The following is a 14,882-nucleotide window of genomic DNA, read 5'->3' on the forward strand; positions in this document are numbered from 1 at the left end:
CACCCCCACCGCCTAACCTGTGCACATCTGCAGCTGCCTGCAGCAGCCAACGTGAGAGACGCGTGAAGCGATAAGCGCGAGCGCCTCCGATTTCTTCGGGGCTCTCAGTCGCCTGAGCAACAAGAACATCCCTTTGGCCATCCGCATCATTTAACGCAAGTTTTGTAAAGACGCCGATTTTGGCCCGCACAAACTGTGAAAAAAAAAAGTTCCGACAAATGTGCTATTATGTGTTCATGCGGTTTTCTCCTGGAGCCCATACATCTGCGTTCGACCTGCTGCTGCAACACCACCCGTCATGTTGGCTGAATGCCTGCAGTATCCTGCTTGAGCACGCCACCGTACTTACGGGGGCCGCATGTATCGCTGGACGTTGAGAAGCGAAACCGCGCTTGGGGTTTTGCTTTTTCCATTGACAATGCTTGGAGTAGAGTAACGGGCTGTGGTGAATGCTGGGAAGCGAATGGAAGCGTAAGTGGTGGAGCAAGCACAACTGAATAATAAAAACAACACGATCGCAGGGCTGAGCATAACAACTGCTCTAAAGCTCAGAAGCATCATTTTTTTAAAAACTGATTGCTTGTTCATGGGCATACAAATACGCTCGCGTGGAATGTAAAGCATTGCTCTTTTTTATCTTCTTGAAATCCATTAGTGATCTGCCCACCGAGTGCGCGTCATTTATGTCATTATGCATTATGCGCGTCATAATGCTTTATTTAGTGAAAAATTGAACAATTCAAGCCATAACTTCGATTATCCCAGTAAATGGTGAGTTTCGTGGCGCCTGCGATGACGTATCCAGTTACTTAAGCGAAAACCTTCAAAGCGCACAAAAAGACGGGGACAAACAGGAGGGACACACACACGCGCTTGTCCCCCCTTTTTTTTTTCGGTCCCGTTTTTTTTGTGCGCTTTGAAGTTTTTCGATAGTATCATGCACCAACTAGCCCAACCAGCGAACATTAGTACCTTGGCTAAGGCTGCAGCGAACAGTGGAATGTAATACAATAGAGTTTGTTGCTGGGCTAGTTGGTGCATATCAAGTTTAGGGGAAAGCAGCTGAACCTTGAAACAAGTGTCCCTGTCGCTTCTGTGTTAACACTTGGTCCTTTGTTTCAATGTTCAGCTGGTTTGCCTTGTTTGCCACCAGTTCTCCTACATGGCGCTACGACACTTCTCAGGATTGCTGTTTGCACTCCCTTTGTTTTGACCGGATTTTTACCTAATTTTTTGCTACGGTTGATAGTAATCATTTTGTGAAACATTGGGTATGCTCGACAAACAGAGTCACAGAAGACAACAGTGCTTGTGCCAATTGGCCAGTATAAGCTCAACACACCGGACGGCTGTGCAACCATAATCGGCATAATGCGCGCAGCACGCACTTGTCCTTCCATGTTTACGCGTGCGTTTGTAACTTCCATTGTTTATTCCACCATTCTTACTCCTTTAAAAAGAATATGCATTACATTTAAGTGCAAATAACTCGTTCTGTAAGCTGATACCTGCGTTTATTTTGCGTTGTATTTTGCCGGCCACAGCCAATCGCACAGCTGCCTGTAATACGTCATAGGTCCTAGTGCGGGAAACAGTGAGTCGCACAGCCATTCTCTTATTTCGAAATTGTATAGCTTATTTGAGTGAAGTTTGTATTAAAAGTGGTGTCAGTGCTGTTCTAATGAGGCAATCTTTTGAACGAACCAAACTTGCATTTTGTCTGCATGGCCCCCTTAAAGGGAAGACAACTGATTTCACTGGGGTATATATGCTCTCTATCCCAAATGAAAGGGCATAACTGAATACACCTTGAACCGAGATGGTTTTCCTGATAGGGTCCTAGAACGTATGAAAGCGGAATATGCTGCCAAGACAAATGCCGCCAACCATGACGGGGAGCCGCGCTCCAACATACTTTTAACTGAACGTGAGGTGAAAAGATGTGTTGAAAAAAATTGGCTCCAATCAACGCTCCGAAGGGGATTGGAAAGCAAAGCTTGAAACGACACCCACAACAATTGCCCACGTGATGTCACTTGAATTCACACACATTGCTCTACAAAGAGTGAAACAAGAGATTCTGCCAGCCGTTACCTCGAATTCGCGGGGGCGGCGTCCCGAGCGCAGCAGCGTCAGCCACGGCCGGGCTAGAGCGGCGGACATGGCCGGGCGTCGGCAGAAAGAAAACGGAGAGGAGCGTCTTTCGAAGGGTGAGGCAGCGGAACCTGGCCATCCTGATGTGCTAGCTCGGGGCTACACCACCGCGCAACACAAGTGCAGACATCGAAACAATTCGGCATGTGAGCTTAGTGATTCCCATTTATGCCGATTAAAACTAGTTAGTTTAGTAAGTTTGACAACGTCGAGAAAGCTGAGGTAACATTTATAATTGTTATTTATCAGAACCAGTTGTTACCTTCGTCTTTTGTAACACTTCTTAAAACGCAACCGAATTGATATTCACAAATTTAGAAAACGGAGTCCGATTCGTGCCAAGCAGTGTGCAAAAGGTAGCGTTTCTTTAGCCGCCGGATGTCTGTATGTGGTCTCTACATTTTGTTTGCCTGCCCTGCAAACCAATCCTTAACGTATCTTTGCCATACGACCACTTGATTAGGTCTGGTCCGGGTTACCCAAGAGCTGCTGTCGAACAAGTTAATCAAACCGTGCGGAAGAAGCGCGCAATTGACGCGAAGCTGCGCCAAAACAGGCCCAAAACAATCATCGCTAAAGCAGACGACAAAGCCGTACCGCCGACGCGCCCGCCGGCGAGCAGGCACCTCCGCGCGGAGAACGCTGGGTAAATTCGCCGCGCCATCTACAGTGTGCTCCGCGAGTGAAACCCTCCCTCCCCCACCCACCCCCCGCCGCCTCCGCCGCGTTGGGAGTTTATTGTCCCGCACGCGGCGAAAGAACCGTTAGCTGGTAGAGGTAGAAAGCTCTGCTTTAAAACTTGACCCCAGATAAAACAATAATGAAATGTAGCTTTTCCCGTTCCTTTCTGGCGTCCCGCATTGAAACGGACGGAGCTGTTGGTATGTAGCGTCACGTTTAGTCACTGCATGGCGCCACTTTTCAGATTTGAGAAAGTTTATCATCAGGTTAAAACTGATTCCGTCAAAATTTATTTGGAAGTTCCTTGCGGTTGCCCCACGGTATGAAAGGCTGGCTTTCATGTGAGCTGGAGGAGGACGTTACCCCTGTGGGCGCGCTGTCGCTGAGCACGAGCATAGCCAGGCTCCACGAGTTTCCGGGAGCGGCGGCCGTGGCGCCCATGGCGACGAAGAAGAGCGCCGCCACCAGGGACAGGCCGATGAGCGCCAAGCCCAGCCACGTGGGCGAGGAGGACGAGCCGAGCAGGATCCGGGGCGCGGCCGCCACCGACGAAGCCGCCACGAGGCCCAGCGCCAGGGCCGCCGGGTCGTACGAACCGAGCGCCTGCAGGGCGTGCACGGTCAGACTTCACTGAGAGTGCCAACACTATCCGACTGCAGGTCGCCTCCTCTGGACGCTCTATCCAGTGCATCTGCGATGCACCGCACAAGAGATATGTCGGCCAGGTAGGGTTATTGTGATCATATATGACGGCTGCGAGAACCTTCCATTCATGGAACTTGGAGAACCATTCATGGAGGACGTGTTTGGACAGAGCCTCGCCAATTTTCACATTTCGTCAGGAAATCTGCCATGTAAGTTCTAATCTTTTCGCACATCTCTTTCACAAGGTTTTAGAGCACCTTTGTACCGAATTTGAACCGAATAGTTTTACAGTTATAACGTTTTCTTTTTCTTCGGCGCCGGGGCGGCAGCGCGCGCTGAGTCACCTGCAAGCAAAACAAACCCAGCTGACTTCCGCGACGAGGTGAGCATTTGAAGGCCATAGTCGCGTTATCGCGTTGCTGTTCCGATAGTTGGCTAAGTCAGCTCGATAGGCGCATGTTTGGTAAAGCTACAGCCAAAAGCCGAAATGCAAACACAGTCACCGTACGCTCGAAAAGCTTCCGTTCATGGCGGACACGTTTAGACGGAGCTGCGCGAGCTCACCTCCTCATGACCAGCTTCTCTTTCGCCGGCTGAGCTTCCAACTAGCGATTTTTTTCGTAGCTATACACTTGAGCACGGCAGTGCTTACCTTTCCAACGGCCAGACGTCAGTGAATTTCACCAGTAAGCCAGCGTGCCAGCTTACTCCTTCACAACCGCGCATGTAAAAAGCAAAACTGACAAACGCTGGCTCAGTATCACTACAGGCGTGCTGACAACGTCGGCGGCGGGGAACTTGCTGCACCGTGAATGCAGACGATAACTATGTAAGCACGGCATCTATGAGTTTGTCAAAAAAAGAAATCTAGTATCTGAATGCGCACTTGCCACGTGCGTAACAAAGTAAACCACTTGACTTTGTCGCGATTTTTTTCTTGTTGCTTTAGATGCATGTTCACGCATGCGCCGTTCCTGTATATTATGTGTGTGGTAAAAAATTCAGTTGATGTCCAGTGCTAGTCCCGTCTTCTATATTGCCCCGTCTATACCGCGCTACTTAACCATGTTTCAAAGTTCGAACTAGCGCACATTTATGCGCTGACAGGTAGGGATGGCATGCGTCGTCGAGCGGTGCTATATTTAATGCCCAAAATCAGACGCGCTATCACATGTCCAGTGAGAGCGGCTCACGAGTTCTTCGTTCCGGCTCCAGGCGAACACTACCAACGGAACAACTACCGTAGGATATTTTGTCCTTCTCGCGAAACCAAAGCGTATCTGTCCCAAAGGATCAACTGAATCTTCCTCCTCTCACTCTGCGCAAGGAATTTTTAAGGTTCTTTTTACCATGCGCTTTGCCACAATCCATCAGCCTTTGCTCGCAAATTTATCTTTCCGGCACGATATACGTCTGCACGTGTCGACCATGCTTACAAAGTTACAACAAAAAATCACGGGCCATCTCCACTAACGTGAAGCCTGGGGAGGGGCGAAGCATGCAGTGTATCAGTATATTCAAAGATTGTAAGTCTCTCTCTTGCCGCGCAGCGAGCGCTAATTGGGCGCCGGAGAAGCGCCGTTCAGAGGTGGAATCGCGCGCTTGCCGAGGCGGTGGTGCCCTCTCTTGAGCCGAATGTGGAAGAGGTCGACGCGAGCGCAGTGCCCTCCCTGGAGGCTCGTTCTCGGTGAAAAACGAGGCCCGGCACCAGGTAATCGTGCCTTTTCTGGCTTCGACCGCCCACCCCCGATCAGGCCTTGCGTCAAGAGCCGGTGGGTACTTGAGTGTGACATAAATTGTAGCCCGTATAGGTACCGGGCGGCCGTTGTATGGCATCACCGTCGTTTCAGCGAACAGCGCCGCCCGTGGCGAACCGCTCGTCAGTGGAAAGCCGGTGGCGGTCAGCGCAGCGTAGTTGTGCATGGCTTTCTCTCATTTTTCTGCGGTGCGGCTTGCAAAGCGTACGTAACCCCACGTGCATTTTTCAGATCGGTAAATCTTGAGCGTGGATGTGACGTTTACGAGGCATGCCATGTGTGTTATTTACGCCCATACTCAGTATTTACAAATAGCAGGCGACGCCCAATGCGCCAAGCTGGAAGTGAAAGTTCGTTGCTTCATGCAATTTTTTCATGCCTGCATGCAGTTTCGCGAATCGAGGAGTATATTGCCGCTAATTGCTCCCACAAAGCCGGTGACCGATCTAGGAATGCTGCGGCGCTGGCCTTTGGCAGTTGATGACGAAACGGCGTCGACGTCGTACACAAGCGAAAGACAAAGTTGGGGGGTGTCTTCGAAGATTTACCTCAAAACAGAAATTGTGACGGACGACGCTTCCGTAACTTCATTACCTACGGCTGAAACGTGTTTAATTTCACAGAAATGCTCTTACTACAGTAATCGGGAATCGTTGATAGAATAAATACCGCATGATAGTAGCATTTTTTACAAGAATTGCAATGGTTGCTAGCTAGTTGCTAAATGGTTTTTCAAAAACCAATTCCTGCGTGGCTGAAGGACGCAAGACAGGAGGGTGCCCGAAACCTGTACTCAGTTCACAACTGAATGCTGCGGTCGGATTACAAGCTGCCACCTACGCTTGAAAAATCATGCACATCTCCGTCTAACGACGATGATGGTTTATCGCAAAGCTCTATCGTATGGGTTTCCCTGGTTGCCTTCTGGATTTAAACTTTGACTAGTTAAGCGTCGAATTTGACCAGCACGCAGTTTGGTCCTTTGATCGCAGCGTCTTTGACTTTGACCATTTCCCATTCGATTTCGCACGAAGAAAGCTTTGTGTTCAACCATCATAACCATTAGACGGAGGGCTAGATGATTTTGCTGCTTAATTTTGAACTTCCATGCCCCCTCTCCAAATCTGAACTTTTTCCGGCGTGTGGGAAATGTGTCTGTGATGGAGGACTCGGGCTCATGCACCCATATTTGAGGCAACCAATCGCGCGTTTTTGGTGTCTTTACCAGGCATTACACGATTTTTTTACGTACTCTGTAGAGAATACTTAAGCATTAAAAAAACACCGGCTGACGTTAACACTGCCACATTTTTTAACTATCGGTGCCAGCCTTCATTCTACGCAGGTGGTAAATTGATTGATTGATTGTAGGGTTTAACGCGCCGACGCAACGCAGGCGATGAGGCGCGCCGTAGTGGAGGGCTCCGGATTAATTTTGACCACCTGGGGATCTTTAACGTGCGCCGAAATCTCGTACACACGGGCGTTTTTGCTTTTCGCCTCCATCAGAAAAGCGGCCGCCGCGGTACGCAGGTGGTAAAACGGGAAGGGGAAGATGGATGGTTTGTAGCTTGGGCTGTTGAGTTGGTGAATAACTTTGGCTCTTGATAAAATGACCACCACAAACGTGGGATTTCCACTTCGGCTTTCAGGCTCCCATGCTGTCACAGTGTCGCTCACCAAAACCGAAGATACAAAGCTCACGGTTACAGAAAGTGTAAACTACCGCAACATTTCTAGGGCTACACGGTAATCCATCTCGTATGCAGGTGCCTTTCTATTTAAACCACACGTATCTAGGTATCCCAGCGCTAAGGCTGGGGTGGAAACCGTAGTCATCACCCGCCGCGGTGGCTCAGTGGCTAAGGCGTTGCGCTGCTGAGCACGAGGTCGCGGGTTCGATTCCCGGCCGCGGCGGCCGCTTTTCTGATGGAGGCGAAAAGCAAAAATGCCCGTGTGTACGAGATTTCGGCGCACGTCAAAGATCCCCAGGTGGTCAAAATTAATCCGGAGCCCTCCACTACGGCGCGCCTCATCGCCTGCGTTGCGTCGGCGCGTTAAGCCCTACAATCAATCGAAACCGTAGTCATCGAAGCCAGTGAAGATAATTTAAAGTGGTAGAAATTAATTCTAATATTGCTAATAGTTTTATTCATACTCAGATCGCGTGGAGCCAGGCGCAGAGCGCTGGTCAATGTATCCCTTCCCCAACCTTACAAGCATCCAATAAGCTTGCGTAGGCGTTAGTGCATTTAAGAAGAAAATAATACTAAGAATAGTAGTTTTATTCGTACTCAGACCGGGTGGAGCCAAGCGCAGATTGCTGCAAAAAGCGATCATGCCATTGCAGCCGATACCCAACTTTAGACGCGTCCGACAAGTTTACGTAGTCATTACTGCATCTGAGAACTCAACACATCTGTCTAGACTTCGTTTCATCTCACATGTCTGCTCACAACGCGACCAAAACATACAAAGCACCGAAGCAAACACGACAAAAACAACTGGAGGCTGTGTAGTCCAATGCACCGGCTCATTCCACTGACAAGGGGAGCCCCGAGTGGTGGCGCCACCCGTCCAGCTGCCCGGTCCCTACACAAAGAGCTGAAGTGGACAGGGAGCGTTACACAAATCTTTAAATCATGTTAGTTCATTTTGAACCGGTTTCATCCATTATACACTTTTAGTACGCGTTACGTTGTAGCGCGAGGCGTTGCAAACGAGTGTCCCAGTGTCTTAGTACTGTGACCACACGAGAATACGACGACATGAGACGCTGACAACCCGAGCCCCCTAAAAGAAGTCAGTAATCTTCTCTTGTACTAGCAATAAACGAATTCAGTTCCTTGGCTTAGAGCATTGTGACGTTAGCAGATGTTTCGGCCTTTCAAACAATTGTCTTTGTAACGACTCTATTTGCTTTGCATCGTGTTTTGTTTTATTTTTTAGGCTGTAACAGTGATGGTTCCTGTCTGTGCTATATTATATCGCTTTTTATTCGTCCTTTTGTACAGTCTTATATTTCAGTGAGTGGTTATTGTTGTACTTTGCAACTGCCGGTGTAATTCCTGTGTAGTTACTGCATTTTCATTGTATTCTGTTATTTGGATGTGTGTGAAATTGTGTTATTGTTGTGTTGTAGCTACGTTAATGTGCGCTCGGGCCCTTAGGGTGCATAAAGAAGTGGGAATAGAAATGTCCGTGAAGCGCCGCTTCGCGACTGCGGATGATTTGCGGCCGCTTCAAGCTGAGAGCCCAGCAGCCGCTGCTCACCTGGTGCCAGGCCCTGGCCAGGGCGCCCCCGCTGAGCGCGTCAATGGCGCTGCTCTGCAGCCGGGCCACGCAGGCCACGGCCGCGCCCTGGTGCAGCAGCGACAGCCAGCCCGCCGCGAACGCCGCCGCCTCGCCCGCCCAGCGGTACAGGCACGCGTACAGGGAGTCCGGGCACGGCCGTTGACACGTCACCAGCTCCATCAGGCACAGACCTGCGCGCACGGCGGCCAGGAGGAGACCGTAAGCATCGGCCGGCCTCCCGGGGAGGAGTTCCGGCCCGTAACTTTGCAGAACAGACGCCCGAACGGTCAGTCTCGATCGCCCCACCTCCAGCACTGGAATGCCCCGCACGGTCCATGTCATGACGTCGAGTTCAGTTTGAAACTGCCAGCGTGGAGCGCCTGTTCCTGCAGTCGCGCCACCCACCTCGCTCGCGTGCCGAAGGTGCCTTCACTGCAGCAACGTGCGAAATGAGGGAAAGCCAACTTGCCAACTTCGTGGAGGCGGGCGGGATGGAGCTGAACTAAAATCACGCTGCGTCACTGCTTTGCCTCCCAGCTGTTTGAAAGACAAGGTGGACGAGAAGCGAAAGCTCATTCCATGAAAACGTGCAATGGTTGCGATGGGACGACGCGCGGTATGCAGCGACTGCTTCAATTTCGATTTCGATGTATTACTACGCTTCATACACGTGTATTCACAGCTGGGTGGAAATATAGGAGAAGGTTTATTAGTAATGCGAGATTGCCGCATCTACGGCCTCGCCGCTAACTTCGACCGGGTCGTTTATTCTAGCGTAAGCTACACTGGCCGAGGTTGAGCAGTTTCGCGCGGTCCGTGAAGGGCCGTACTGCGCAAGCGCGAAGAGCATGAGATTGGGTTGGATTGGCTTGGATTGGATTAAATTGGATTGTGTTGGAAATCCAATCCAATTGTAGTACGGGTGTGTAGAGAATTGGGTCTCGACATTCGCCAGTCTGCGCATTCCAGAAGAGTGACGTCATAGCCGCGGCAGACGCACTGGCGCCGGCGCGTGCCCAGCTGTCTGCTCCGTTGCGCAGTAGCCAAGTCTGTCCCTGCGCCGGAGCCGCTTGATAGCCGTTTTGCGTGGCTCCTGGGGCCCTATTCTCGACTGCACAAATTGCCGGCAATTCGCCCATGTTGTTTTGCGTAAGCACGACGTTAGCAATCAGTGACGTGCTGCACCGATAGTTATGACGACATGCAGTGTAATTTGACGTGTCACTCATAACGATCGCTACCAAGGTATCAAATACTGTGCAAGAAAGATATAAAAACATTTGGCATGTACTATAAAAATAAAGACGGTAGCTGAGGCTGACAAGAAAAACACATTTGTGGTGGTCAAATTTGGCGTCAACACCACAAGGCAATCGAGTAACGTTGATCCAAAAGCGAGTGAAAGGCGGATGTCGAGCTAAAAAAAACATCACACAATTTTTTTTACCGTATGTATTTATTTCTTTCAATCGCTTTTAGTGACATAGCTGGGCACTCTGCTTCAATGTAAGCTTTGTTGCGTTACCACCTTCCCTCCCGCCACCACCCCCACGCCATCGTCTGCTGCTATGTTACAAGTTTATGGCGTGATACCAGAAAAAGACGGCCGCGACCATCGCTTCTATCATACATAAGAGCAGCAAAGCGCTACGCCTGATAACCACGGAGCGCACCAATGTCGCCGATTCACTCATTCGTCAAGCTCGACTTCAATCAGCGCTGTAATGAACCAAATAGTCACTTTTCTTTGTTATTTTTCACTTGAGTTCGATCATGTGACCCAACAGCTTACTAGGACAAATATGGACAAATGCCATGCATTGGGTTCTCTTTGTCATGGAGAGGCTTGTACTGCCCTCTTATGTTGCGGTTACGCCAAACAAATAATTTTTATTTTATTGCCAAACATAAAAGCAAAATACTGCACGGTATTTGTATGCTCCATGATCGCTGACTTGGAAGCAGTTAAAACTATAATTTGTTTCGGTAGGAAACATGCTTTAAACAGCGCACATGCGAAACTGCGCCTGATGCAAATTGCCGCACATTTCGCGGCGCCGTAAGCCGGGGCAATTTTTTGCCCTATTTTGCTTGTATTTTGCGACAAAAACCGCCGCCATTTTCAAGCTGTTACGTAGCCTTACGTCACTTTTACGCAGGCTGAAGTTGCCAATGCATGACGTAATCGTTCCCGCCAACTGTTTAAAATACGTCATGCCTTCTCAGCCAATCACAGAGAGGGCGTGTATTACAGGCATTATTGTTGTTGCATAGCAAAGACAGGCCTACGTTGTCATGTCTAGCACTTTTAGTCTGGTTTTTCATTACCGGACAAGAATTATGTGCTTTCAGTAAGTAGAAATAAGGTAAACTTTAGAACTGGTGCCCGTTCACGTCATAAAACGTCAAAATGACGACAACACACACAACCGCTTTGTCAACCGGAAGCACGTGACCATAATTGAAAGCCAATCAGAAAAGACTTCCGGCAAATTGCCTGAATTGCCGGCAATTTGTGCAGTCGAGAATAGGGCCCCTGGAGAGCCGTGCTAGAGAGGCTAGAAGGCTTTATATAGCCTTTATAGCCGTGCTGCGCATGCGCGAGGAGCAGTGACTGGACTGGATTGGATTGGATTGGAAATCGTTTTAGCAGCAGTAAGCATGATAGTCAGCTAATCCTAGACAACCAGGAAACCTAAGCATAACCAGCTGAACCATAGCTCACGCTACGCTGGCATAGCCGAGCTAAGCCACTGCTAATTTTTTAGAACCCTGCCGAAGATGCAGCAATACCGTCTTCGGATACACTCCCGTTGCGGAAATGCTTCTACATGCATAATTTTTTATTCGCTTTCGGGACGACGTCAGTGGCGCGCAGCCGCAAAACAGGGAGGCCAAGCTATGTCTGCCAGAGTTGGCCGACTAAGATGCATTAAAAACAAAATGACGGTGCCCATGAACCGTCGTAGTGGAAACAACGGTCACGCGATGCGAACTGACTGGTGATCATGGCGGCGGCACGGAACAATAGGAGAAAACAGTGCGATACTCTGTAACCTTATCTAGTGATACTAGCCCACACCACCTAGGCTTTTGATTTATTTATTTATTGTGGTGTTTAACGCGCCGACGCAACGCAGGCGATGAGGCGCGCCGTAGTGGAGGGCTCCGGATTAATTTTGACCACCTGGGGATCTTTATCGTGCGCCGAAATCTCGAACACACGGGCGTTTTTGCTTTTCGCCTCCATCGAAAAGCGGCCGCCGCGGCCGGGAATCGAACCCGCGACCTCGTGCTCAGCAGCGCAGCGCCTTAGCCAGTGAGCCACCGCGGCGGGTCCACCTAGGCTTTTCCTACGCCGGCGGCTTTCACGCGGGTGTATGCGTGTTGTTTATTGGTTCTACCGAGAAAAATGCTCTTGCATTGCGCATTCAATGAATAACAACGATTGATCCAACCAGGGGCTTTTCTGAAAGGTATAAGCAGCACTCGAGCTCTAAGGCAAATAAACAGCACGCGCACACGGCCGTGAAAGCCGCCGGCGTGCGGGAGCCTCCCAGGAGAGACCTCGAACCGGAAGGAGGGGCGGAAGGAGACGAAGCACCCAAGAGCCTTGTGCGCTTTTTGCCCGTCACCTCTGTCCAGCACAACTGTGGCAAACCCCGCGGCGCGTTCATCCACACAAGTTTCTTTCTGACCCCTGAAATGACCCCGCAGCGCCTGCCGCTCTTCCACGGCCCTCACCAAACTATCGGCCCTTCTCCCCGCAAGACGGGAAAAAGTGCCGCTCAGGCTCGAAAAAGGAAAAACATTTCTCAAGGCGCGCATATATCTATCTCTGTCGGAGACAAGCTTAGTGTACGAACCTCCGTCCGTGTGTGACATCCCGGCCTTCCTAGCAAAACGGTGAAACGAGAAAAGCGCTCCACTCGTATACACTGTGACCGCCCGGAAGGAGTAAACACAGTACGAAACAACGATAGATGAGCTGCCAGCGGTCTTCACTGATTGAGTGAGGCACTCGAACTTACCAGACTTGGTACGGCGAAGTGCATTTGGTGTCCAGAATAAAAAAAATAGCAGTGGCTTAGCTCGGCTATGCCGCGATATATACGTAGCGTGAGCTGGTTCAGCTGGTTATTCTTAGCCTTTCTGGTTGTCTAGGATTAGCTTGATTATCACGCTTACTGCTGCTTCAATGACACACACACTGTATACGCATTATGAGACACATGTATATTTGTCAAGTGGCTCTGGCGCAGCGTCACCAATCGCCCCAGAGCTAAGCTGGATCCGCAGGCGCACGCCGGTGTTGCTGCGACGCACGAGCCATCGGTTCCCCACCCGGCCACCCCTCGCATGATCATCAAGTGGACCGGACCGCCACGTGCGGGACGGAGGTCGGCGAAGGCGCGTGGGGTGTGCGAGAGACGTTGGGCAGCGAGCAACGTTCTGTGCGTCGTGTGACGTCGCTGCTCCTCGCGCATGCGCAGCACGGCTGTCCAGGAGCCACGCGAAACTGCTCAACTTCGGCCGGTGTAGCTCACGCTACAATGACAAAAACCCGCTGCCGTGTTTATACTGGCCTTGAGACCTTGTGGTCCCCACCACGAGAGACACTGACAATGGACGCACAAATAGCGGGCTCATGATCGGCACTGTGCGCACATTTTTGACCTAGGCAGGTGAAAATGTCGAGGGGTTTGTAATTGTTCACGAAGCGATTCTGCTGACTCTGGATTTTCTTTTATTTTGCGAAAGAAAGAAAAGCCGGCGTTACCACTGCAGCGGTATACCTCGGCGCGTCGCCAGGAGAATTTGGCGGCACGTGAGTGAACAGGTGCTCGCCAGCCACAGAGACGTTTGATTCTGAAGAGTACCTAGCGTGCGGCACTGAGCTTGTACCGTGGCACAGGTGACGGCACGTGAGGAGCGCAGGAGGGGCCCCCCAGCCGGATGGGAAAGGATGTGCGGTGCATCCGAGGGAAGTCGTAATGCGTTCGGCTTCGAAGGAATTTCGCGCTTCTTACTCTTGCCATTTTCGTTCGCGTTTTTGCACGCTTCGTTTGTAATTACATTGAAGCCACCAGAACCGACAGCGCAATCGCCATTATCTATTTCATTTCGATTTGGTGTTTATCGGTGGACATCGAACTTTCCGCTGTCGTCGCCCCTAACGGGCACCGTTCTAAGACGAAATCCTAAAGTTCCCCCTTCTGCGAAAAAGCGTCGTCGTCGTTGTCCGGTGGACAAGATGGCCGCAGCCGTAAAGAGTAATTGAAAACACACGAGTTGTCCGATGGGATTTGTAGCCTGGTCTACAGCCCTGCGCTCTACCAGCCGTGCTATCTCCGCACGTTGCCAGCGTAGATCAAGAGTTGTCGTCGTCGTATTCGTTGTTCCTTCGGCGCACACACGCTTGCAGGATTGGCCGGGAAAACACCGTGGCCGGGAACCAGGAGCTTCGAGGTGCCCGCTCCGAGACATTGCGTTCCCGGACAAGCCCGGCGCTTCCCGCACGACGCAGAAGGTTAATTAAACGTGCCGCGCCCCATCTGTAAACCTAACTAATAAATACCACACCACTTTTGTTTGCGAAACGAATGCGCACAATTGAGATCACATAACATTTTTTTTAACTTCGCGAAAGGCAGGATCTCCACTGCAGCGGCCTCGCTGTTAGAGAAGACCACTAACCAAAGAAAAATTATTTTGATATGGACTCCGGCCCACTGCGGTCTACAGGGGAATGAACTGGCCCACGCAACCGCTCGAGCTGTGGTCAACCGAGCTGTGTTGCCTACGGCGCCACCACAACCACCATCATCCCCACACGAGACCTCGCAGGAAAGCCAAGAACAAGCACACGCTATTAGATCTCACAAAGACAGGTTAGTCACATACATACAGGGATATAATAAATCACTACGGGTTATCCAGATGCAAACATCCACCGGCCCACCACACTTTCCAGGAAAGAGGAAGTTATACCCTTCAGAACCCATCTCGGGCATCAAATAAAGTCGTCTCTCTCTCTTTCTCTGAAAAAAGCTGTGGTTGATTCCTCTTTCATAGGAATAAGTAACACACGAAAGTGAAATGTGCAGCGAAATCTGCAGCTGAGCATGATTTGCGGGTCGGCGTCTGTCTTGTGGGTGTGCTTGACGAGCAATGTCCTGCAGGCAGGTCGTTTCGGCAAAGGTGTGCTGGCGTCATTTCCGTGACGGATATGAAGTCAGTGAAATCTTGGGGTATTGCGGCATAAAACACCGTGTTAAAATATCAAACCCGAAAACGAACAACCCTAAGTATAACGTACTCTTTAGTACTAAAGGTTGCTTCCCCGCAAGA

General features: G+C 50.5%; 2 protein-coding genes across 5 annotated transcripts in view; one reads left to right on the forward strand and one right to left on the reverse strand.

The window, feature by feature from the left end:
- LOC144144304 (cationic amino acid transporter 3-like) overlaps positions 1-14,882 on the reverse strand; it is an 84,972-nt gene that overhangs the window by 36,084 nt on the left and 34,006 nt on the right. The window contains exons 2-3 of one of the 3 annotated variants that reach the window (XM_077675686.1): positions 8,511-8,722; positions 3,199-3,438 (exon numbers count right to left, since the gene is read on the reverse strand). In XM_077675686.1, the coding sequence (XP_077531812.1) occupies positions 3,199-3,438; positions 8,511-8,722 (452 nt within the window). The remainder of the gene's footprint in view (positions 1-3,198; positions 3,439-8,510; positions 8,723-14,882) is intronic. The other 2 variants (XM_077675687.1, XM_077675688.1) reach the window with 2 other exon arrangements.
- LOC144144303 (putative cationic amino acid transporter) overlaps positions 3,445-14,882 on the forward strand; it is a 234,690-nt gene continuing 223,252 nt past the window's right edge. The window contains exons 1-2 of one of the 2 annotated variants that reach the window (XM_077675685.1): positions 3,445-3,689; positions 3,810-3,862. Coding sequence is in view for 1 of the 2 variants with exons in the window: in XM_077675683.1 (XP_077531809.1) it covers positions 3,608-3,689 (82 nt within the window). In the remaining variant the exon portion in view is untranslated. The remainder of the gene's footprint in view (positions 3,690-3,809; positions 3,863-14,882) is intronic. The other variant, XM_077675683.1, reaches the window with a different exon arrangement.

Source organism: Haemaphysalis longicornis, unplaced genomic scaffold (genome assembly GCF_048455015.1).
Source record: "Haemaphysalis longicornis isolate Haplotype H1 unplaced genomic scaffold, Haemaphysalis longicornis Haplotype H1 scaffold_7, whole genome shotgun sequence".
In the NCBI taxonomy this organism is placed as follows: Eukaryota; Metazoa; Arthropoda; class Arachnida; order Ixodida; family Ixodidae; genus Haemaphysalis; species Haemaphysalis longicornis.